This window comes from Suricata suricatta, chromosome 4 (assembly GCF_006229205.1).
Source record: "Suricata suricatta isolate VVHF042 chromosome 4, meerkat_22Aug2017_6uvM2_HiC, whole genome shotgun sequence".
NCBI lineage: Eukaryota > Metazoa > Chordata > Mammalia > Carnivora > Herpestidae > Suricata > Suricata suricatta.
Genome location: NC_043703.1, coordinates 32,258,889 through 32,285,980, shown reverse-complemented (window position 1 = coordinate 32,285,980; position 27,092 = coordinate 32,258,889). Strand labels below are relative to the sequence as shown.

Sequence of the window (27,092 nt, the reverse complement as noted above, 5' to 3'; positions counted from 1 at the left end):
TGACTTCGGGTATATAATACACACTGTTAATTTGGGATGGATGGGTGAGGGAATATTTTGGCTACAGAATAATCACTTAACCTCCACTAAGGACCCCAACTAAAATTCTAACAGCACACTCAGTAAGTAACATGCATGATATTTCACATCACAGACTTTGAGTGTTCTGGACTGAGTGACTCTCTGAAAAGGCTCACCCAATCCAATCTGAGTTTTAAAAATATCTTTAGGCTCTTTTCTGCTCATTAAAAAATGAAGAGGGTCTTCCTATGAGGAGTGAGGCCAGGATGGGGTAGGGTCAGGAATGTCGCTGTATACTTTACCCGGTAACCAAAAGAACAGTGATTCTACACAGTGCGGGAGACCCCTCTCCAGTCCCATACACCACAGTCGTCTGACAAGGCCACTGTGAACCTGATGAGTTTCTGGGGAGGAGTCTGGGGAGGACAGCACGCTGAGGGAAGGATCAGAAAGTAGCTCAGCTGTTTGGCATCGCTCCTAACATGGCTATGTCAGGGGGTGGGGCACAGGGAAGGCAGGGACCGGTAGCAAAGATTTCTGTGAGCCCACAAACTTGGGGCAGGAACACTTTGTGCAAAACCTGAGAAGTATTCTGTGAGGTGGAATCAAGCGCATTAAGTGATCGTGAAAGACAAGTCTGGGTGAGATGGGTGCAGTGAGTCAAAAGGTACAAACTTCCAGTTCTAGGAAAAAAACGCGTTCTGGGGATGTTAATGGGAGAGTGGGGTCACTGCACTTAACAACACTGGATTATATGTTTCAAAGCTGCTAAGAGAGTAGATCTGAATTAAAAGTTCTTGTCACGCAAAAAAAAAAAATCATCTGTTATCTGTGTGTTGGTAGGTGTTAACTACACTTACTGTGGTGATAACTTCACAACATGTAAAATATTGAATCATCTTGTAATCCTGAAACTGATTTAATATCGTATGTCCATTATATCTCAATAAGAAAAAAAAAAAAAAAAAGACAAGGAATTGCTCTCAAAAATACAAGAGGCAGACATGCCCCTACTCTTGAATAAAACCAATAATGAATAAGTTTTTTAAGTGATTAGGGGCTAGGTGATAAATGAAGGCATATAATGAAGAATGTAAACCTTTCCCACTTGGCAGTGGGGAGGGAGAAGGTGTCTGAGCAATAAGTGAGTTTTCCTCAGAAATTTCTTATAAAAAAAGTACACTTTCATTTTAATATCCACGAAAATTTAAGCATTACATTCTTTGCCCCTACTGCCTCATTAATAAAATTAGAGTTTGAGTATTCTCTCTCCATGCTTAAAAAAACAGAGGGGGAAAAAGAAAACAATAGAAAGGAAAAATAAAAGAATTAGAGTCTGAGCTATAGGGAGTTGGGGAAGGAGATGGCTGTACTGATCAGGCAGAGAGATGGCTTCTGCCCGTCACTCCAGAGAGACCGAGGTGTTCATAAGAGACTCTTAAATACAGAGAACAAACTGAGAGTTGATGGGGGAAGGTGCGGGAGTGAGGGGACAATGGGTGATGGGCACTGAGGAGGGCACTTGTTGGGATGAGCATTGGGTGTTGTATGTAAGCAACGAATCATGGGAATCTACTCTTGAAGATGAGTGCACTGTATACACCATATGTTAGCCAACTTGACAATAAATTCTATTTAAACCCTTAAAACTTACAAGAATAAAACTCATACATATTAGCAAGAGAGAGACAGACAGACAGACAGACAGACAGACACACACACACACACACACACACACACACACACACCTAGGTTTTAATTATACCTGCCCAGTACCTAGCATTTAATTAAAACAAAAAATCAATAAAGGCTCTCTTTGGATTAGTCAAGTTCTAGACGTGGAATAAGAACAATTTTAGTGGTCACTGCATAGTATTAAATTCTACATCTTATGCTTGTGCTTTTAAGAAATTTAAAGAATACAATCTTACAAGCAAATTAGGGTAACAAACTTCATGATGTGAGTAAAAGCTTATTAAAAATTATAAATACATTTGTAAGATATATTGTGGTATGCAGAAATGAGCCCTGAAAAGATATAATGAACAAATAGAATCTTTCTTCTATCCTGTCTTCTTTCCTTCAAACTCTTGCTAGAAAGACGGCAAAGAAAATAATCAATAAAACTAATGGGCAACTGACGGAATGGGAAAAGATATTTGAAAATGACATATCATATAAAAGGCTAGTATCCAAAATCTATAAGGAACTTACCAAACTCTACACATGAAAAACAAATAATCCAGTGAAGAAATGGTCAGAAGACATGAACAGACACTTTTCCAAAGAGGACATCCAGATCGCCAACAGACACAGGAAACGATGCTCAGCATCACTCATCACCAGGGAAACACAAATCAAAACCACACTGAGATATCATCTCACTCCAGTCAGAGTGGCTAAAATGAACAAATCAAGAGACTATAGATGCTGGCGAGGGTGTGGAGAGACGGGCACCCTCCTACACTGTTGGTGGGAATGTAAACTGGTGCAGCCGCTCTGGAAAACAGTGTGGAGGTTCCTCAAAAAACTATCCATAGAACTCCCTTATGACCCAGCAATAGCACTGCTGGGGATTCACCCAAGGGATACAGAAGTGCTGATGCACAGAGGGGCACGTGTATTCCAATGTTCATAGCAGCACTTTCAACAAGAGCCAAATCCTGGAAAGAGCCTAAATGTCCATCAATGGATGAATGGATCAACAAGATGTGGTTTATCTATACAATGAAATACTACATGACAATGAGAAAGAATGAAATCTGGCCATTAGTAGCAATGAGGATGGACCTTGAGGGTGTCATGCTAAGTGAAATAACTCAGGCAGAGAAGGACAGATACCATATGTTTTCACTTATAAGTGGAACAGGAGAAACTTAACAGAGGACCATGGAGGAGGGGAAAGGGAAAAAGAGTTGGGGAGAGGGAGGGAGGCAAACCATGAGAGACTCTTAAATCCTGAGACCAAACTGAGGGCTGATGGGGGTGGGGGTGAGGGGAATGGGGGTGATGGGCATGGAGGAGGGCACGTGCGGGGATGAGCACTGGGTATTATATGGAAACCAACTTTACAATAAACTATAAAACTAAAAAAAGAAAATGTGAAATAAAAAAAAAAATCTTGCTAGAAAGTAGAGAACGAAAAGTAATGATAAGATGTTAGTGGTAGGCACAGAATAGGATGTGCACTTGTCATGATGACGTTCCTACGGAAAGCGCTGGCTTGGACAGTGAGAGGAGTCTGGCATCGCCCCCTGTCTGTGCTTCTACTGCACACAGCTGGTGTGCATCAGGATGAGTGATGGGGATGGTAAACGCACTTTCCAGTAATTTCTTCAGGAATCGTGAATTCCTTACACTCATTCGAATTAGATTTCTGCAAATGGGTTATTCAGAACTGTTTTCCCTAGGAATAAGCTAAAAATAAAAACAGCATGCCCACCTTCTCTCTTCTTTTGTCTAACTCACAAGTACACTTCCAATCCCTAGTGGCAACATCTTTGAAAGAATAGTTAATATTTAAAATAAAAACGTGGAAGTTTGATTCCACCAGCAGATCACCTGCAATTTTTGTTTCTCCTAATCCCATGAAATAATGAAATGACAGAAAATGGCACGGTGCATGTCTTTACCAATAAGTCATAGTAGATAATTCTTCTTTGCTGAGTTGAGACGTTAAGCTGCTAATGTTTAAGAAAAACCGAAGGACACGAACTGGGTAATTAATTGGTAGCTTAATCCCAAGCCATACACTGGGGACTTTACTAACTTGCAGGTCTTCAGTGCTGAAGCGTGAAGTTCTCCATGTCCCATGGCAAATCCAAGCCATTTCCACACTTTGTATTTGAAAAAAAAGAACACAGCTATTTTTGAGCACAACGCATCCTCCTCTGTTCTTTAAAAAACCTGGACTAAACTATGAAAACCTCTGAAAAAGGAAAATGTTAACCAAAACCAATAGAGCTTCTGTTTTTTAAAGTGAAACAGTACTATACAGATTAAAAAGAGAGCAAAAAAAAAAAAGAACAAAGAAGGGGGTTTGTTAAGTTTTGGAAACACTTTTTAACTCCACTTTCGGGGTTCAAGTTAAGTACAATTTTATATGCATAATTGTTTCTGTGTGTGTCTGTGTGTGCACGTGTGTGCGTGTATTCACAGGCATTATTTAAACAGAAGTCTAATTAAGTGTTCTGAGAAAATGAAAACTCACGTCAGGGTTTTCTTCTTGAAACAGTCAACAAACTGATTTATTATGAGAACCCCTGTCTCTTTCAATTTTGGTTAAAGAAAAGGATTAAGAGTCACTAAACGTACTCCCATGACATTTACCCAGCAGAAGCATAATAAAGTCTAAAGAAAACACCACGTCTTGAATGGATTCCCAAAACCCACGGAACAAAAATAACTTTTTCAGGTACCTCCCATCTTCCCATCTGAAATGCTGAAAGGTAAACGTGTACTGAGACAAAAGACAGGTGCCCTTTCATATTAAAATGACGTGTGAGCAACACACAGAAGAGGAATGTGCAGTTTGAAAAAGTCTGGGTCAAACAAAACACCCAGGTTCTCACATCAGCTACTCTCTGCTATTTTCTCAAGCAACTGAAAAGGAACACCTTTTGCAACAGGAAGCTCAGGCGTTTTTTTTTTTTTTCAGTTCAGAAGTGCATTTCTGAAATGTGTCCCTGTTTAACTTTTATAAAGTTACAGGGCCCCAGACGCTGACAAATGAGCTTCATTACACCCAAGGCTCAACATATTTGCTGTGACAATCTGTTTCACTTGAGGAATGGTATTTGCGTACGACCGATGGCAGGAGGGGCGGTGGGGAGGGGGAGCGGGGAGCAGAATCAAGATTCCTATCTTGTCTTCTGGTTTCTATTAGATTAGTTCATAAAAGTTCACACCATTTTTTAGATCTGGGAGGAAATTAGGTGCTTTTAAAATGAGTTAACAGAAACCTGGAGCTGAAATTACAAAGCTCTTGATTTGTTCTCAGGCCCAGGTGCCGTCTTTATTGGGGGTGTTAAGGTGCCATGAAATAGCAGAGGCTTTGAAATGGGGCAGAAAGCCCGGTCAGATGCTGGCTCGGTCATCGATCTGCAATCAGATTTCAGGCTAGCGTGGCTGGCTTTCTGAAACACCCTTTCCCCATCTGTAAAATGGAAACACTGTTCCTACACGTGGGAAACCAGAAGTACACATGGCATGTGCCTGAGAAATGACGGGTGCTCCATTAAAGATTTAATTTTACAGTTATGAAATTCAACGTTTTTCTGTTTTGGCTAGGTAATAGAAATAATATAAAGTTGCTAGGTTTCCAAAAAAAAAAAGAGGAGTTTTCTGGTAATTGGATGCCACACTTGATCTGAATTTTCCTCTAACATTTTAACTATAAAACAGAACAATGTAGTATTTTATAATTTGTTTGATCCATTTGACTTTGTCAATTCAATTAAACACATAATCAACGTTAGTCTCTGCCCCATTGAATTGTCTGGGCTGAATTAACTATCTTTTTTCATTATGTGTAAATGAGACAAACTGGATTTGTTCTTTCTTCCCCATGCAATTCCATAATGCCGATCTTTGATAAAAACAGTATTTGCCAAAGCACATAGCACTTTTCACGCACCACACTTTGTTCTAAGAGCTTTATAGACGTACAGTTTGCAGTAACCAACTCCACCCAGAGTAGGTATGTATGTGATAGAGCAGGATTTGAATCCTAGGTATCTGATACTAGTGCTCACAGGTTTTTGTTTTTGTGTTTTTAAAGGTCTTTTTTTTGAGAGAGAGCACAAGTGGGGAAGAGACTGAGAGAAGGGGACAGAGGATCTGAAGCAGGCTCTATGCTGAACGCAAGCAGACCTGACATGGGGCTCGAACTCACAAACCACAAGATCACGACCTGAGCTGAAATTGGACACTCAACAAACAAACCCACTCAGGTGCCCCAGAACTCACAGTTTTAACCTCTCCTGTCTATTACCTTTCAACACTATAAGGCACTGCTGTAATCAATTAGGATATCTGGTCAGAGCTGGAGATGCAGATTGAAAATGTGAATTAGCACTTGCAGGACAGACAACGTGTTAACAGAGACTGGCTCTTCTCATCCAGAAATCAAGTATAAATGACCTAAAATATCCTACAATAAAAACATACTTTACTGAAAGCAAAAATTTCAAGGTCTAAGGGTAATACTTTATTTGGCTGTTCTGAGTTTATTTTTCCATGTAGTGACAATATTTATTTTCCTATGTTTCTGGGTATATTTTCCTTTTAGTTTCTTTTGCAGAGTTCTTCCTTTACCTGTCACAGAAATGTTTCCCACGATTTTGACTCTGACTTCTCACCTGCATAGGTTCTCCTTGGCTCCTATGGCTTCCACCATGACTCGTAAGGAAAAGATTCCTACGTCTCTACATCTCGGTCTCTCTCCTACGCGCTACAGAGAGATCTACCACAGAAATGGTGGTCCAAAGGCAATCTCAACACGACCAAAACTTCACTCAGCAGTTACCCCCTAAATAAGTTCGGTTTCTCCTTCCGCTTTGCTCTCTGGAGAAAAAAGCAGTCCTACCTACTTGGGTATCCAATCTTAAAAGTTCTCTAGTTGTGAAGCACCTGGGTGGCTCGTTCAGTTGAGCCTTGGCTCAGGTCATGATCTCACAGTTCGTGGGTTCGAGGCCTGCGTCGGGCTCCTTGCTAACAGCTCAGAGCCTGGAGCCTGCTTCCGATTCTGTGTGTCCCTCTCTCTCTGCCCCTCCCCTGCTCATGATCTGTCTCTCTCTGTCTCTCAAAAACAAATAAATGTTTAAAAAAATTTTTATAAAAAAAAAAGTTCTCCAGTTGGAGGGGATTTCTCGGACTTTTCCCTGTTGCGCTCCGCCTGCCCCTCCTGATTATTACACCTGCCAGTTCTGCCTCCCAAATATCTGTCCAGCTGTCCTCGCTAGTATACCTGCTCCCCAGCGGTGGGTGGCCTTTCTTTAGGTTCTGCCACCTTCCACCTTCTAACGGTTCTGTGTCCCTGTCTCCTGTCCTACCCTCTCCACACTACATTGAAGGGAACATCTGTACTACATTGAAGGAAAATGTTCTCGAAGACAATCTGCTCACAGCACTGCCTGGTACCCTGGACGCACCCATGTTAAACTCTCCTCACACCAGGCTGTGCCCGCGGGTTTTACTGTCTGCCCGCCCCACTCAGCCATTCAGTACTGAGGATGGCTGCAAGCACCCTTCCTCACCATATCCCCAGGCCTAAGGCAGCTTGGCTCCCAGCAGCTCCCAGCTCAGTGCTAAGAGTTGTCGCTTAAATGAACGACACCACTTTAATTCAAATAGCCTACATTCTTCTAAAAACATAACATACAACGGTCAAGAGAGGTTGAAGGGGGTGCCTGGCTGCTCTGTTGGTGGAGCGCCTGACTCTTGATCTCAAGGTTCCGGGGTTCGATCCTCATGTTGGGTGCAGAGTTTACTTAAAAAAAAAAAAAAAAAAAAGAGTAATCTAATTTTGTGAGGCAGAGAGCCTTTGCCAGCCCTCTACACATTCTACCATCTTTTCTATTCTAATGAATTAGAATATGCCTTTAGGAAAAGGAAAATAAATTTGGGAGATTTTATTTAAAACTAGTGCTATTTAAAGGTCTGGTCTACAAATAAATATCTCATTTTAAACCTCTGAAATTACTAACATGACCTGTGAGTGAGCTTTCTATTCTGCTGCTCAAATGAGCATTAATTATTTTCATCTTTAACACATTTATTTTATAATTCTTTTTATTCTTAGTTATGAGGATTTTTTAATTGAATTATCATAAGCATACTAAATAAAACATCACTTTTTATATATCCTTTCATGGTGGATATATTTTTCACAAAAATTAGCTCTGCACTATCTTTAATCATTCCATTAAACCTGTCAATTTTACACCAGTAGTAGTTAATTTTGCCATTCAGGAGGGAGATGACCAAAATTCACAACCTAGCCATTCTTCACTAGAACACAAGAAAGCACAGGGCTGGGAAAATTATTAACTGACTCCTGCCTACAGCACAAGTTTGATTTGTATATGGATAAAATAAATCCAAAAGTAAAAGAGGGAAATTGCAGAGCATGGTCATAAGATGCCTTTGTGTTTTTAACTTTCCGCTGTCATTAATAATTGGTGTGCTAACACAAGAGGAATGAAGAAGAACTCATTTCGTCATTTATTTCTTCAACTGGGGTAATAATTGGTAGGCTGTTGAAAAGCCTTTCCTAAAGATATGAAAAGAGGTGAATTTATTTTTAAAAGAAGTTAAATAAGGCAATGCTTATTTAATAATGCTAAAAATTTTTTTAATGCTTATTTTTGAGAGATTGACAGAGTAAGAGCAGGGGAGGGGCAGAGAGAGAGAGGGAGACACAGAATCCGAAGCAGGCTCCAGGCTCCTCCTAGCTGTCAACACAGAGCCTGACATGGGGCTTGAACGCATGAACCATGAGATCATGACCTGAGCCAACGTTGGACGCTTAAGTGACTGAGGCACCCAGGCTTTTTTTTTTTTTTTAATTTTTTAAATAAATAATGTAACACTTTTAAAACCAAAGTGAACACAATATACAGCGCTGGTACTGTGTTCAGTTCACTGTAGATCTTATTAGGTTCAACATGCTTCTAACTCCAGGACAGGTTAGAGAAACTCCTCCATAAATGAAAACAAGTACAACATTCACAGCACTTTGTTATTCATCCAGATTATTCCTGTTCCTTTTTAGAGATGGCGCTTGTGTGCTTGCTCACTGGGGTAAGGTTGTGTCAACACACCTGTGCTTCAGGACCCATCACCTATGCTGTGCCGCCCCGGAAACTTGTATCAAACTCACTCAAGGCTTTCCTATCATGCTTCACGCCAGCGGTTATTTGCGGACATGGCTGTCTCCCCCACCACGCTTAAAACTCCTTGCCGTCTTCATCTTCACAGCATACCCATTACTGTGCACAGAGCTGAGCACTGAACAAGCACTCAGGAGCTGCCTATTTAATTATTAATGCTTCTGGTGTTGCCTTCTCACTGGCTTTCTAACAAAGTAAAATTTGAATAGACTCCAAAGAATGACCAGTTCACATTAATAAAAAGCTTTAAAAATAGACCGTTTAAAGTCACTTGTTATCTTATTACTTCAAAGGACCTGAATGACCGTCACTACACAGGTAGGAGGTGCTGGCTGGACGTGCATGGGAATGTGGCTTAGGTGGTGAGGAGGCTGGCAGGTTCTTTGCAAACACCAGCACACATTCTAGAGAGCCTGGAGTCTGAATCCCAGCTCCACTGCTCAGTCACTGCTGATAGTGGATAAGTGCTCTCACCTTTCGGGGACTTTAGAGATACAATTAGAATAGGAAATAGGGAAGGCACTACTCCTGGAGCTGAGCTCTCTCCTATCTGTGGTCTCCATGTCTGTTCATAGAATGTCCCCCTCCTAACCACATGCGCCAGACATCTTCAGAGCCTCCCTCTCCCCTACCCTCCTGTCTCATCAGATGCCAGGACCTGTTGTTTCTACAGCCACAGCGTTTCCCACACACCTTCCTTTTCTGTTGTGACATGGAAATGCCCAAGTGCTCTAGGGTGAGGGAAGGTTCTACCCGCCTAGGGAAGAGGGTAGTCAGATGGCTTAGCAGACAAGGGGACACTGAGGTAGTGTTGAAAAATTAATAGTGTTTCCACAAAGGCAGGAAGAAAGGAGGACCCTTGGGCAGGCCATTTCAGGTAGGGGGTAAATACGCGAATGAGCTCCACATAGCTGAGCACATTCGGAGATCCATTCATTTGTTTGCTGGAGGAAAGGGTGAGACTGGGAGAGGGTCAGCCAATGAGGTTTAACAGACGATCAGGAGTCAGATGAGAAGGGCCACAGGTCCGAGGAGGAAGGTGTCCCCAAACTCCCTGGCCGTCACAGAGACAGCGCCTATTGTGTTCATTCAACCTTTTGCCTGGACCTTTATTACAGCCCTTTGCACACCTGACCTCTGTTAGGACTATCCGTACGACTCTTGTGTAGCACACTTACGGACAAATTTACTGAATATGGGGGCTTATGCCTCTTTATGCCTTTTTCAAGGAAAAAAAAATCTATAATGCCTTAGACATGGAAAGTGCTCCATAAATATCTGTCATGTTGAATCTGTCTACAAATGGGCTTTTTCAAGTGGAAAACTAGGTTTTACTAAGTATTTTATGCATAATCTTTATAGGATTATTTACATAATCGTTTTATCAAAATGATGACAAAGAGGACTTATTAACCAATAGCTTTCACTCAACTTTTTCTGAATCATAAAGATTTTAAATTAGGAGGGTCTGAAGTAAAGAGATGAAATCATACAGCTGCTTGTGATGCTGCGTACTGAATGATGCACACTTTTTTGCCTTGAACCTGTGGTTACAGTGACAACATATACCTACGTCAATATTCATACAGACACAATTTCAATTTGACAAATAATTATGGAGTCCTTGAGATATGTTAGTCACTGTATTGGCTGGGGAATATAAAAATGAGGCCCCCTGCAGTAATTATGCAACAATGTGCTACGTTTATGGTCAAAGATGAAAATGAAACAGAAAACCTGAGACTCACCGAGTGAAGTGTCAGCGAGAAGCAAACAACAGATTCAGACTCCTGTCTGCTGACTTCAGTTTAGTTCTATTTCTATTATAGTTTCCTATTTCTCAGCAAGTACCAATATGCTCATACTTAGAAGCTCTTTGGCTGAGATTTACCAACAACTTGTTGGGAAAGGATTTTTGCCTGAAAAATGTTGGTTTGCTCTTTAGCGATTATTATCTTGGCATCACTAAGCCTGACACTTTATCTAACAACAAATACAGACATTGGGCCTGATACAGAGCTTTATACAAACGAGTTATTTAATTAATGAAGATAGATGTGAAAATCCAAGCAGCCCCCCACTACCTGATCTGGCAACTACAAGACCAGAGAACAAAAGGCCACTCGTGTGCACAGCTGTCACAAAACTCATGAATGTTTTTGTAGGAGTATCATCAACCATTTCAGAATCTCACCCAGTGAATCAAGATGTCAAATTTGAAGCAAGAAATGTAGGAATAGCAGTGAAAAGTGATGAGGCAAGGAACAAAGTGAAAAAGCATGGAATCTGCAGGCATTTAGGATAAATGTGTGCACGTGCGCCTGTGTGTGTGAGATACTGTGTGTTCATGCATGTGTGTGTGTGTGCTCCAAATGCATAATCATTATCTGATGCTCATTACAGAATATTAATTACAAAGCATCATTTCTCAAGAGAAGAGCTAAATAATGTATCATTGCCTTCATTTGTAAAGGTAGGGAAGGACAAATTTTAGAGGCTTAAATTGCAATTGGTTAATAATTTTAAAGCATCCATAGAAGTAAATTTCTTTGATGTGTAAAATTCAGACATGAATTACTTTTGCTAAAGCCAGAGAGATAAGAAATGTGATTGCTTTACATTTCCAAATTTTTAAAATTCAGGCACAGAGTTTTCCTATGAATTAAATGAATGCTGGACAACATGGCTAACTGAGGCTCACAGATTAACTGGAAAGTACGATATCAAATTGGAGTATAAAATATTCCCAGATTCACTGGAAACTGAGCATTTTTTATATGTTAAAAATTACTTTGTTAAAAAATCTGATTTAAAAAGTAACTTTAGTTTCCTTTTCCTCATCTGTCATTAAGTTGCAATACTCTGCAGAACGGTGATCATTCTGTCCTGTCCCACTTGCCACCAGAGCGCTCTGGTTGACTTTCAGACCCTCTTCCAGGAGACCCAACAGCTGGGTGTAGAGCACCACCTAGTGGCTGCAGGAATCACAGATGCCTGAATGGTTGGTTCCTGTACTGCATTTTAGAAAATACTAGGAGATACATATTTTTAGAAAATAAGAGAACTGTAAATAGCGATTCCAGATGCATAAGCCTATTTCCCTCTAAAATTTATACTTAAAACATTTAATAAGCAATGAAATTCTTGAAATGAGGGAAATTCATAGTAACATGCTAGTTATGGATAACAAAGGCTTCAATGACCATTAATTTAATTATGCTGCATGTTCGTCTAAATGGCACTGTGTGCTGCTTCATGCAGAGACACAATGTACATCCGTGTATGGGAACAATGTACCTGCTGACAATCACGTGTACAGGGTCGCTGAGACACAGTTTTTTCCTCCTTTTTTTTAAACAATTTATCACAGGCGAGTGTTAGTAGAGGAGTTTAAAAATATCTAAACTGCACAGTCATGACAATATACTTACATTATTTTTAAATTTAAAAAGGGATTCTTCAGAATTTCTCTTTTTACTCTCAATTGCTATTATCTACAAAATGCTCCCCTTTTGCTCATCTACCAATTTACTGTGTGAGTCCAAAATAGATGACTGGTCATGTACTAGTGACACACAAGAGATCAAGAGTGAAAGGTAAAATTAACGTGACTTTAACAAAAAAAAATTTCTTATCGCTACTTGCCCACCTGCTAATAGTGTGCGTAGATATAAGTCATGTTATAATCCTACACTCTACACTCATTGTTGTAGGTCACACACAAATAACTTACTCAATGTGCCTGGAGCAAAGGTAAGGCTAAGATATTTATTAAAAGCAGGGCAAGCCAACCTCAATCCCTATGCAACTAGTGTTGATTTCATCTTGAACACGAAGTTGAGAAATCTTGCATCGAATTATAAATCAAAAACAAGTACGGGCTCCCTTTGAACGAGTGGCAGTAAATCAACCAAATCTCATTCTTTCTTTTTAGAAGTACTCTTACTTGATAATTTAGGAGGCTATGTCTTGCAGAATAAGTATCTCCTTGCAAAGTAGATGAGTGGATTTGGGGGCATCTTGGTTAAGAGCATGAATTTCACAAGGACATTCTGAAATAGCTGTGAGATCAAGAAGGATGGGCTGGAGGTAGGACAATTTGGTGGATTTTTAGCTAATGGTTAATGAATTAAGACCCACTTGGATGGAAGTCTCTGGGATCACATCTCAGGGCTTTGTCCTTGAACCTGTCCTATTTAATACCTGCCAAAAATGAAAAAGCTGAAGGATAGAGCTAAAATACTAAATGCAAGGTGGGCAGGGAGAGAATTCAATGTCATTTTAACTTATTAGAAGAATGGCCCCAATAAATCAAATGGATACAGAATAATTATTTCCCAGACTTGAAAGGGCAGGTGAAGCCCTCAGAATACCGATTCTGTCCTGTATCTCCCACAAGAGATCAGCCGGCCTGCAGCGCAAAGTGTCCAGGGAGAGAAAATGCACTACTCCCAAGGGAGCCAACCCTTGAAGGAAGGGTCCAACTACAAACACAACATTGAATGTTTAGGTTTAAGAGTTTTTTTCTTAAATGTTTATTTTTGCAAGCAAGGCAGAATGTGAGCGGGGGAGGGGCAGAGAGAGCCGGAGATACAGATTCTGAAGCAGGTTCCAGGCTCTAAGCTGTCAGCACAGAGCCTGACATGAGGCTCAAACTCATGAACTGTGAGATCATGACCTAAGCCAAAGTCGGATGCTTACCCGGCTGAGCCACCCAGGTGCCCCTGAATGTTTAGGTTTCAAAAGAAAACTTATAGGCATAAGAGATGGGCAAGAGCAGCGTTCAGCACATTTTGATTTAGATGACTTGAGAGTCAATTGCTAGAAGATCTAATACTATTTTTGCATTTTAAAACCGCTTTCCTCAAATTGTGGGGTGAAAATTTTAAAAGACACAGTGCCAAGTTGGAATACAGCTAGAAAAACGTGGCTACGGCAACTGAGGGTACGTGATTTGGAGAAATGAAGATGCCAGTGGTTGGTGATGGGGTTTTGAGGGGCAGCAAGCCCAGAAAGTGAAAATAAGAGCATGATAACTGGAGCTATTCCATTCAATAAGAAGGTACTGAGTGCCAAACAATGCCGTGACAGGCAATCCAATACTGTATGAGGTGATGACTCGGTCCTCAGAAAATTTCACCCAACTTGTCTTGCAGAAGAATCAGCTTTCTGCCACTTGAAGTTACTAAAAATCGCTGCTGTGGGAACACTACTTGACCAGGAGACACCATTATACAAAGGAGGAAATGACACCTGCAACCACGGGGGGTTGTGAGGATCCAATAAAAGACAAGATGTGTAAGTGTGCAGAAAACGGCCTCGGAGTGACTTGTTCTTTGTGAGAGATGACACGCAAGGGATTCTCCTAGTTAGCAAACGAGGTAGACTCAGTGGCGTACACGGTCCATTCGGACCCTAGGAGTCTCTGATTTCATCTTATTAATAACCCAAGCTAATTAATTCCGGTTCAACATTCAAAGTTTATATTGCTTTGAATTGCATCATGTCCCCCCTACCTGCATAGTCTACATTAAAACCTGTAAGATGCAATCCCCTTAAAGCCATAAAGTTAGAGCCTTTAATAGTACCTAATTAAACCATTTCCTCTGTTCATCGTTTGGATAAATGGAATAGGGAAGTCTGTGTACAAATGACGTTAATATGTATGTCAGTAAGCTCAAGGATAATAGAAATAACCCGAAATATATGATGATTTACCAAAATCCTTTTTTTTTAAATAACAAAAATGCTCCCTTTAAAACTCAGTATTATGACCTGATTATACTTAACGACTATGATTTATGTTCACCATCTACGGACAAGACGGATCAAGCCTATTTGACTTTCATGTCTTTATATTCATTCTTTGCTTAAATAGTAAAAAAACAAAACAGATTCAAAAATAATGTCTAAGAAATGAAATGAAAACCTCTCCTGGGGAAGCTCAGAATCAATGGAGAGGCAAGAATCTGGAATTAAGTAGGAAAAGGAAAAGGGTTGGGAGCAAGGATGAAAGAAGAGGAGGAAGTATGCAAAATGTGTTGAAGTATTGGACGTATTAAAAGTATATGATAAGCAAAAGTAAGCTTCAGACCCTATCATGCTTTTTTGACTTCAGGCAAGTCTCCTATGCCATAACTTCATCACACACACACACACACACACACACACACACACACACACACACACACGATGCCTGGTCTCAGTGTTTGTGGAGTCATGGAGCAGTTTTCGTAAAGCAGCACTGGAAACCATCTAACAACATGACTAAATAAATGGCAAAGAATGCCGGCGTTAATGATTTTGCTCCCTCAGTTGGAAACGGTTTTCATGGTGTGGTTATTTCAATATATTTGAGATGGCGGTACTAGTCACGCAGCCCAACGGGAGTAGGTTACACTTGAAGTTTCTGGTTAGAGCAGGTGCTGGTGTCTGACTCCCGCCGAGGAGAGCCACCGGACGCCCCGGAGCCCACCTGTGGCACGTCGCTACCAGGAGTTGCCAGGACCATGTGTGAATGGGTTTCCCTCTTCCATCTGCTTCTTTGAGTTTCACACATTCTAGTCAACACTTTTCTTAGAAAAGGTAGTGTAACTATGGGCCCTCCTTGCACCTCCAGTCTCTTCCCAGAGCCTTCCACTGGTGGCTCCCAACAGGATCCAGGGGCCACGGAAGCCAGGGGATGCCCGCTGAGGGCATGCAAGGCAGAGGATGGAAGGGGGGGGGCAGATGAGTACATGGGTGGGTATATGGACGAGTGGAGAGGGACAGGGCTGGGGGGAGGTGTGGAGGGGCGTGTGGAGGGTACGGACAGTGACAAAGTCAGTAAATCACGTGTGGTCTCAATTTCCGAAAAATCCTCTCTCTATATATACAATGCCAGTGAGAATCAAATGGAATTACGTGAAAATAGTTTTTGAACTCTTTACCGTGCTATGTCTATGTCAATTTTATTTTATGTTTTTGGTTTATTTATTGGGTTATTTGGGGGATGAGACCAAGGGGAGAAAAGCATGATCTCAGTGGTGGTCAAAATGCTAAACTTTAAGGGGATAATTTTGTTCAGTCTGTTCTTCAATGTGCTTTATAGATATTTTAAAACCTGCTAAACTAGACAGTGATTAAGTGGCAACACTGATGATAAAAAAAAAAAAGGCTAGATCCCCGTGTCATACCATCGTAAACATCCTTAACACACGGAAGACCTACCTCACTGGCTGCTAAAGTTCACTAAGCCCTAACCCTGTTTCAAGTGAGAGAGAGGATGCATTCCACTCAGAAAAAAAGTCAGGCTGAGAGGCTGGATAGCGAGCGGGGGCGTCCCAGCACGCTCACGGCCCCCGAGTGGAGTAGTGGCCCCTGGGGACTCTCACCGACCCGCAGCGAGAAGCCCTGTGAAACGGTACCTGTGTGTGTCCTTCGATGGGCCTTCAGGTGAGAACTCTTTGTGTATACTTTGTTGCATCCCTCAAAGTCACATCTGTGGATACGCCGTTTCCTGGAGTCGGGGGACTCAGACCGTCTCTGGCGCCTTGTGCTCTCAATACTAAACGGTGAAATTGAACTGGAAGAAAGAAAAAGTGGAGTCAGATGTGAGAAAAACAGCACTCTGGTCTGGTTCTAGTGTTACGAGACTTCCGTCTCAGAGTCTAAAGCTTCATGTAGACTTGAGGCCCCATGTCCCCATTCCCCACTGTCACTTTCTTGGACATGTTTTATTTCTTAATCTTGAACACAGGCAGCTTGATCTAAACTCTCCTCCATAAAGAAATCTATGCTAGAACAAGACCCAAACAAAAACTAAATAAAAGGAGTGGTAGGGACCCTTGATACCAAAAGAAACAATTAGGAACCTCTGAATGACACTTACAGACAATAGTTTTGGAACCCCTGCTATCGACAGACAAAATGAATGCATTTAATAAGTAGCACGAGGGTCTGAGTAGCACGTGACAACATATAAAATTGTGTAAAATCACAAGGTCCGTTTCAAAACAAGTGAGGTCAGGCTGAAAGGAATGACATCAATAACATGACTCATGACAAGCTATTTCTGTTCGCTAAAATGCACCTGACATTTAACTTTTCCAGTTGGTGGTTTTTCATGGTGAGGAATAAAGTACATTGTATTTAAAGATTAGCTGTACTACCATTATGAGAAAAAGTTTTAACTATGAAATTTGGCCCTAACTTGCACGTTGTTTAATCTTCATGCCACAGCAGAAAAACAGGATTAGTTTGTAACGTCAGGTAATTGATTAACATGTACCTCTTCAAACCTTAATCTCTTTTGCTTAAGGTAGAAATGAAGAATATGACTAATCGTTTTTAGTTACCCATGAACTTCTTTACCATTATAATGAAATACAACACAAAAGCAATCATCTGTATTTTCTACTGTGCAAAATTTACCACTCTTAATATCGGACATACTTTCTTCTAGCTTTTTTGTGCCTTGATGCTTTTTAAAATTCACTTTTGTTAATAAATCACCTCTTTTTAAGAAGCTGAATGACTTGCAAGAGTTCTTTGAAGAAAATGAAGTTGAAGCTTCAATTAAGCAAATTACAGATGAAGACTGACCCCCACCTTTGTCTTCCATCCTCCTCCTCCCTGGGAAAACCTCTGTTATCAGTTTTCTTGGAATTCTGCCAATTCTTGTAAGTGATCCTTACCTACACATATCCACAGTCACAGAAACTCATAATATTATTTGTTTTTTTTAAGAACCATGTAAATATCATGTTGTTCATATCATTTTGCAAACTGCTCTATACTTGCCTTTTCTTCACTCAACATGCAGCATTTGAGGTTATTGATATTGATGCCAACACTGTAGTTTATTTACTTGTGGTATTATGTGCCACCACTTCTCTATTCTATTTTCTTTTTATATTTTAAGGTCTTTAAAATCAGAAGCTTCTTACAATTTGATAGCTTGTCATACTTTCACCGGCATAATTTTTGTTCTTTGTGAGTGGCACATAAGTAATGGTGCATTTTATAATATGTGGTAGTTTAAACTTAGTTCAGAGGTCGGTAAGATTTTTCAGTAAATGGTTAGATAGTAAATATTTTGTTTTGGCTCTGAGAGCCAGATGGTGTACATTGTAACAAATCAGCTCTGCCCTTGTAGCATGAAAGTAGGTATAGACACTACATAAACAAGGGAGCATGGCTAATGTTCCAATAAAACTTTATTTATAAAACAGTGGGTTGCATTTGGGTCCAGTGGTTAACACATGATTTGGATGATATATGGTCCAGTGAATATTTATCGCAGAGTCTTAAAATCTATTTCCCTAAGTGATGGACATTTAGATTATTAAGTTTATTTATTTGACAGACAGAGAAAATAAACGAGTGAGGGAGGGGCAGAGAGAGAAGGAGAGAGAGAATCCCAAGCAGTCTCCCCACTGTCAATGCAGAGCCTGATGCAGGGCTCGAACTTATGAACCATGAGATCACAACCTCAGCCAAAATCAGGAATCGGTTGCTTAAACAACGGAGTCACCCAAGCGCCCCTAAACTGTTTCTAACAGTTCACTATAACACTGCTCCACTGAACTTTGCTCCCCAATGTTTCCTTCTACAGTAATTGCCTTATAACTTTTCAATGTATCTTCTCCCTTGTACAAATAACAGATTTAGCAGCCACAGCTTTCTATTATTAGCTAAGACAAAATATAAGTGGTGTTTATCTCCTTGTGTCTTAAAGAGTTTTATGCAAGATCATTATTAGTAGAATGAAAGAAAATATGGGGTAGCTTAGCCACTCCAGCTTTCCCATGAATCAATGTGGATTTGTGGTTTTCCACATTACTGACTCAGTTGCAGTGATCGTAGCCTATTGTGAAAAGAGTCAAAACAGTGTGACTGGCCTGTCCACGGAACAACAGCTTCAGGCACTCCTGCCAAGGTCTGCTCTGGCACAGGGTGCGATTCCTATGAACAAAATGGTATGTGTGGCGAAGGGCAACAGTAATTCATTTCTTGGATACCTAGTTATGAAAATAAATATGGATCTTGACACTGGGGACCTCAACAATAGACATTTCTGTGTTTTGACATGTTTGACATCTTTTAAATCAAGAGAAAATGATATGGTATCCGTGTCCTCTGAATTATAATTTAAAGTTGTACTTGCTGCACACGAATAAGTGTAAGTGTAACTATGCATAACCACACACGTATGTTGTTATGCCTGCAGTTTGTTTTAGCTATTTATCTTGCTATGTATTCATGTATACAGAAAAGTAAAAGAATAAATATGAAATTAAAATCAAGTAGCTACTAAGTGTGTCTTTAAGGGACCAATCATGTAATGCTGCTCTACAGCCCTGTCAGTCATGAACTCCGTGGCAGGCGGTTTAGGAAAGTGGAGGCTACAGAATGGCCTGGTATTACTTCTCCAAGAGCCCTGAATTTACACCCAAACGAAGACATGTTAGGCAGACGGCCCTCACAGGGAAAACGTCACACCCTGGTTCCCTCACTTAGGAGACGGCCTGTGGCACCACATTCTGAAGGACCACCCCCTAAAAAGTATGTACCATGAAAAGCCGCACCCGGCCGGGCTGGCTTGGAAAGGATACCCAGTGGGGAAAATTCCTCCTGGCTTCCCTTTTAAAATGGCAGAGACATCCTCCGAAGATGCTGAAGGGCGTTGGCCTCGGCTGTGCCTTTCAGAACCACTTGTTGGATCTCTTTGTGGAAAAGTAAGAAGAAGTGGGGCTGGAGTAGACGGGGATCAAAAGAGCAAAAAGACTTCAAGAACAGAGGCAGATGTGAGGACAGTGCAACTCCACGCGGAACCGCTGCTCTGCTGGCGCTCATGCCCGAACATACAGACCGCAGGCACTGGAGGGGGAAGACCACCAGAGGCTGGGCGTTTGGCCAAGCCAAGTTCATGGCAGGAAATGGGACAGTTGAGGCACTGGTGCCAAGTATCTCTAGAGCTTAGGATGCTGGGAGCATTCAAGAAACGTTTCCTAAATGGAATGAATGGATGGATGGATGGATGAGTCTAGTAAGTCAGGTCTTCCTAATCTTTAATCTAATATTATTAATCAATTAATTAATCCTTAATTAGCTTATTAATCCTTACTAGGATTCTTTTATTGTAAGTCTTCAGATAATGGTCACTCAATTCTTTACTCCTACTCCCATTTCCCCCAACGTCATATTGTAAATACTAACAATGTGGCTACTAAATATCAGAGGAGTCTGGGGAACCATTTAAACCACGTGTATGTAAGCGTCTCAGTTCTCTGCTCTAAAGTCAAGAGAATGGCAGCATTGTAATGCATTCCTTACAATTAAGATTCTCAGTGGAAGCACACTGAGCTCGCTCTAAACATGTCCTGGATGCTGGTGCAGGAAATAAAAGTCTTGCATTGAAAAGGGGAGGGTGGAGAACGACGTTCCTCCTCAGCAGTGGCGTTCTGTCCTACTCTGAGCCTCACAAGCATGGGCGTCTGGTAACAGAACAGCTATAATTACGCTTTGGATGTTTCTACTCTGCCCTTTCTATGCTTTCTGAGCGACGTGCTCTTTGTTTAGAAGGCCCTTAAGGTATACCCAAGCACATGCAAACTGGTTCTGTGCTTCAAAAGTTGGTCTTGTTCTGAAAAATGGAAACGCGCAAATATTACTGCTGCCCATGCCAGTGTAGGATTCTTCCAATAATCCTTTGTAATAAGCCTGGTGTGATGAAAATGGTAGAGGTAAAACGGTGGCCAGTGTGCTCCCAGAGACTGTACTAAAGGCATCTGCACAGTTCAAAAGAACAATAACTAGAGGCCCACTCCCTTCCCCAGAAGGCTGGACCGTTTGGAGTAGAGAACGGGCACCTGAGGGGGCCTCACAGGCGCTGCGTTGTAGTAATTAGATCCACGGAGAACAAATGAGTGAATCATGACTTCGGTTGCACAACAGTCCCACTTGGAATGGCAAGTTCAATTAGAATTAAACCCAGAGAGGCTCGAAAAGTCACATCCAGGAACAGCTCTATTTAAATAGAAGGCCCTGCATGGCTGCCATGAAAGAAATTAAGGTTAACTATAATCAGCAGGTAATAAAAGACCATTTGTCACGTGTGACCTCAGTGGGATGAGATGCCCTTCCCTGAAATTGAAGTTTCTATAGGTGTTTGAAAAAAGAAAGAAAGAAAGAAAGCCCGGACGTTTTTTTAAGGCTGAAAAGAGAAAGGGGACACACACACATCCCAAAATTTAAAACAAGAGCAGAAAACAAGGGAAGAGAAGGCGCTTTAGCAAGTTCACACATGCCGTCTCATCAGACCTCCAAGGAGCATGTATGACAGTGGCAGCTGACATGCACAGAAGGCCAACCAAGCGCCAGGCTCTGATGCAACTCTGTGAGGTCGATATTATGACTGCCGCTCGTTTAAAGAAGAGGAAACTGAGGCACAGAGAAGGCCAAGGCCCAAACAAAGCAGGTGGCCACACTAGGATCTGAACCCAACCAGGAGACTCCAGAACCCAATCCTAGTTATTACCTTCGATGGACTCAGATAAATACAGGTACATAAACCAGCCTAGGATAAAATGTGAAAATACAACAACATAATCTGTATCAATTAAATCCTCCCTCCAGCCCAATTACAGAAAACAGCCCAGAAAAGCATTCTTAAACGTACTCTGCTATAAAAAGACTTTTCTCTTGAGACTTTGAAGGCAAACAGCTGTATAAATACTGCCAGTGGAGGTATTCAGTATAATTACTTACTATTAATCTACCTAAGAAAATACTTTTCTAAGTTCTTGGAAAAAGTATTTATTTCCAGGGAGATGTTTTTCGAAGCCCGAGCCTGGCAGTGGTATGGGAGTATGTCCCACCAAGGCCCCAGAACTAGTGTTTTCCTTGACATTCCAGTGTATTTGCAATTGTACCAAAACCGATTGTGAGTTGGCTGCACTGATAGAGTTACCTTAAGGGAAGGGAGAACGCTCAGTTTTAAAAATATGTTTTTTACTGTTTGTGGAAGTTTATTTGAAAATTATTTTGAATGGGGCATTAAATATTATTTACTGGGACTGTGAATTAGCTTCTGCCACAGAATACGCGTAAGACCGAACCACTTCCTTGTCAGTAAATCAAACGCTACACTGGGAATGAAATATCGAGACCATAGGCCAAAAAAGCAGCTGACGAGACTTTCAGTTACCCAGGCGTTACATAAATCTTCGTAATAAGAGCTTCCGTTCACTTGGACAAGCCAGGTATTTGCATTTTGGGCAGGCTTTCTCTCAGCCACTAGATGGCGCTCAGGAGCAGGAATCTTTGTATCTATCCTTCCCTCCTCTTAACAGATTCCGTCTAGCTGCTATCAAACCACATCAGGGTCTTTTCTAGGATATTAATTAGGGAAAAGGTGCTATTTAGATACCCTCGCTCTCTATTCCCTAGAAGCTACATCCCAAGGCAGTGCAGATTCACCAGCATGAAGTTCCTCTTTCATTGCTGCCTGCAGTTTCCTACGAAAAATTACTGATAACAGATTGAAATTGTAAGATGAATAGTTGCCAACCTTTCCAGAAGCTGTGACTAAGGCATTATGCCACATCACGTTCAAATATGGACTCAATAAAAATAAATCCATTTTCACAAAATGTATAAATCAAGGGTAATACATTTGCTAAAATATATCAACAAGCTTAATCTTAGCATATAGTCAACTAGAAATTGGCATTTTTTTCATATGAACATAATATGTCCAAAATGTAGTTATACATATATAAAACGTTTATTTATCATTGAGAGACAGAGAAAGACAGAGCATGAGCAGGGGAGGGGCAGAGACGGGGAGATACAGAATCTGAAGCAGGCCCCAGGTTCTGAGCTGTCAGCACAGAGCCCGATGCAGGGGTTCAAACTCACAAACAATGAGATCATGACCTGAGTGGAAGTTGGACGCTTAACTGACTGAGCCACCCAGGCACCCCCAAAATGTATTTCTAATTATTGTTTTATGTTAATAAGTAAAATCTCCTACTAATTACAGTAGGATAATAGGTTTATGAATGAGCTATATTTGGGTGGGTCTGTGGATAGACTCAGTATATCACAGTTTTTACTTAAATATAACAGGTGTGACTAAGTCTTTTTTATTCACTTGCTAGACCACTAAAAAACTCAAAACTGTTAAGGCTTATCTTCCTGCTCTTTTTTTGCTTCATCACTTTTAGCAAGTAAGATCATAAGCTACAGTAATAAAGGCTTAAAGATAAAACAGGGAAAAAAAAGGAACCAACCAGTTAATGGCATTAGCTGTGACTGGTACCATTATCAAACTTAGGATGAATTTAGATTACAAACCGAGAGGGGATTGTTTGTTAGCAAAAGAGATCCATCTCACATAGACAGTTATCTATTCAAAATAGCTACTTTGGTGGGTGCCTGGGTGGCTCAGTTGGTTAAGCATCTGACCTAAGCTCAGGTCACGATCTCACAGTTTGTGAGTTCCAGCCCCACGTCAGGGCTCTGTGCTGACAGTTCAGAGCCTGGAGCCTGCTTCAGATTCTGTGTCTCCCTCTCTCTCAAAAATAAACAAACATTCAAAAAAAATTTTTTAAACAGCTACTTTGGGGGAACACTGTATGCACTGCAAAGACTTTACCCCATCAAATCAATTCACAATGTCGGCGGAAACAAGTGTGGCTTTCTGAATTACACTCGACACTGAATGGAAGACACATAAAGTACTGAAATATTCCAATGACCCTTCCAGAGAATTTCTTCAGAAAACATCAGGGTTTCAAGGATATTTTCTGCCAGGAGTTGTAGCTTGATGGATCACTTGAACCTTAAATTCACTGGGTACAAAAAACGAGCAATCATTTAAATCCGAAAGCCTTTCAGGCAGGCCCTGTCCTCTCCAGTTTGCCATAAGCCCTAAGGCTACCTACTACCTTACAAGGACAGTGCTTCCCATTAATCTTCCCGGTGCTGTCCTTGAACCCATCTGACTGGGAGAGCCTCTAGGGTCCTGCCAGGTTAAAAAAATATGTTCTACTTATTTCATTAGAGATAAACTTTAAACTTATCAAGAATGCAGATACGGTCTTATGCATGCCTCTTTTGAAACTGGCCTAACAGGTGCCAGAAAGGGTGATGGGGAGGGAAGGAAGGAAGGAAGGAAGGAAGGAATGGAGGGAGGGGGAGGGGGAGGGGGAGGGGGAGGGGCTCGGGAAACAGTCAGCCCTGCGAGGACTTTATAAAATGTGGACACTGGAGTCTCACCATAAAACTGCCCGAGGGCAGAATTTTATATAGAGAAGTTGGTTTTTCTCTATCAGAAGTTCTGACTATAAGGCAGATTCACCAACAAGATAGCCCTATGGAGGCACTCCAGGCAAAGGCGGTATGTGAAACTCTGTGGGGTTGTTTTTATTTTATTTTATTTATTTTTGAGACACAGAGAGAGACAGCGCGAGCAGGGGAGGGGCAGAGAGAGAGGGAGACACAGGATCTGAAGCAGGCTCCAGGCTCCGAGCTCCAGCACAGAGCCCGACGCGGGACTTGAACCCACGAACTATGAGATCATGACCTGAGCCGAAGCCTGACGCTTAACTGACTGAGCCACCCAGGCACCCCTGAAACTCTGTGTTTTAAATATTAAAACATATATAAAACGTTTTTGGGCGCCTGGGTGGCTCAGTCGGTTAAGCGTCCGACTCTTGATTTCGGCTCAGGTCATGATCTTATAACTGATGAGATTTTGTGTTCAGTGTTGGATTCCATGTGCTGACAGTGCAGAGCTTGCTTGGAATTCTTTCTCTTTCTCTCTCTCTTTCTTCCCCTCCCTGGCTCATGCGCACTCTCTCTCTCTCTTTCTCTCTCTCTCTCTCTCAAAATAAATAAATAAACTTAAGAAAATAGAACATGTATAAAATGTTTCAAACATACAATTGTAACTGAGATAGTGTAATGTAAATCATAAATAAACTTTTGAAGTGACCACCAAAACAGGCCTCTATCTATTTTATGCTGATCATTAAGTAGGTCTATGTTACACTAGAGATTTCTTTTATTAACACTGAAATTATATCAGTTAACTATCTGGTACTTAAGCTTACATAAATTATTGAAATAGTTTTTATTGCTCGTATGGGGATATATAAATAACAAGACCAAGTAGATTTCATTGGTAACTCCACTGGAATTTTGTTGGCCCAGAGGGCTGTCTGGTGCCACAGACAGGCATTTCTCCTGCCATCTAATCAGCATGGGTTTCAGGAGAAAACCAAAATCTTCCCATTCAGTGGAGGGAATATTTTACCTGTTTTTTATTTCCTTTCCTGAAAACTTTACTGATTGCTGAATCATATTAATGTTGAAAAACATAAGAAAAATATTAGTGTGACCCACATTCATATTTGAAAGACATGTGGAAGGTGAGGAAGTAGGTTCAGAGAGTGAATGAATTACTATACCACAGCCACACAGCTCAATACTGGCCGCGTTTGAGCCACGTGCCTAGTTCCTGGCCCTGCAAGCTAGGACTTTTCCATTCTCCAATAAGGCTGCAGAATGAGCTGCCACAATTTTTACTCAGTATGAAGGCAAATCTGCTTGGCAACACTGATCCTCTTTTTTTTTTTTTTTCCTTTCATCAAATAGACTAAACTCCCCACCCTATTTACTTTTTTGCTTTGGCTGCCAGGAAACTCGGCTACAATAGCCTAGCATTTGGTGTTTGTTTTCTACTCTAGTTACACAACTCCCAACCCAAAACTATATAGTTTTAATCCTATATAGTAATTTTAAATGTATGTCTCATGAATTTCTTTCAGCACTACGTGGAGTATTTATGTTAAACAAGGAAAACAAAACGAAAGAGCAGCATTGACTTAAAACTAAAGAAAAACATGTGAAGTCGGAATCTGAGTTTTAACATGCAGGTCTCTAAAGTTTTGTATTCAGTAAGCTCATATTTCTATCTTTAAGGAAAGAAAGAAAGTAAGACTTCTGTTTTTTGTTGCTGTTCCTTCAGAGAAAGCATAGACTAATTTGATCATCTAGATATGAATTATAAATTATAATTTATTAGTGATGGTATTTTAGACATTTAATCTCTTTGATTCTCAGATTCCCAAAATTTAATAAAGCCATCAGAATGATTTGCCAAGATAAATGTAAACCTGACTCAAAGTCCAATATATCTATAACACTTCTTCACCTTGGGCTCCTTCTTCCTTTTTTAATATCTTTAAGATAGAATTCACACATGGAAAGGAGGGTGGGGGGATGAGCTAAATGGGTGATAGACATTAAGGAGGGCATTTGTTGGGATGAGCACTGGGTGTTAAGTGTAAGTGATGAATCACTAAATTCTACTTCTGAAACCAATACTACACTATATGTTAACTAACATAAATTAAAAAAGATGTAATTCATGTAGAATAAAATTCAACGTATAAAGTGTATAATTCAGTAGCATTTATTATATTCAAATGTTATGGAATCACAATCTCTGTCCAGTTCCAGAATATTCTCATCACCCGGAAACTCCATAATCATGAGCAATCATTCCATTTCCCCCACTGAGTCCCTGGGGACAACTCATCTACTTTCATCTCCATAGATTTGCCTATTCTGCACATTTAGGAGGAACAGAATCATACAACGTGTCTTTTTGTGTTTGGCCTCTGTCCTAAATTTAGAACAAGTTTTCAAGGTTCACCCATATTGTAGCATACATCAACACTTCCTTCCTTTTTATAGCTGAATTATATTCCAACCTAGAGCTATGGGACACTCTCTTACCTGTTCATTAGTTGATGAACTTCTCAGCTATTATAACTAACGCTGCTATGAACATTTGTACAAGGTTTTGTGTGGACAAGTTTAAATTCTCTTAGGTATATATATCTAGCAGCAGAATTATGGTGCTAAATTATATGGTAAGTCTATGTTTAACATGGAGGATTTTTCAAACTGTTTTTCAAAGGGGCTACAGCATTTTGTGATTTTACCAGCACTGGACACTGAAAAACCTCATCATCCTCATCAAACATGGTATCTGTTGTCTTCATGTTAGCCATCCCACTGTGTGGATCTCATTATGGTTTTGCTTTGCAATCTTCCTAGTGGCTAATGAGGTGGAGCATCTTTTCATGTGCTCATAGGCCATTTGTAGATCTTCTTTGGAGAAAT

General features: G+C 40.7%; 1 protein-coding gene across 5 annotated transcripts in view; it reads right to left on the bottom strand.

Annotated features, from left to right (window-relative positions):
• Nucleotides 1–27,092, bottom strand: part of KLF12 (Kruppel like factor 12) — a 432,829-nt gene that overhangs the window by 14,424 nt on the left and 391,313 nt on the right. For all 5 annotated transcript variants that reach the window (XM_029936613.1, XM_029936610.1, XM_029936609.1 and 2 more), the window contains one exon: nt 16,319–16,476. In XM_029936613.1, the coding sequence (XP_029792473.1) occupies nt 16,319–16,476 (158 nt within the window). The remainder of the gene's footprint in view (nt 1–16,318; nt 16,477–27,092) is intronic.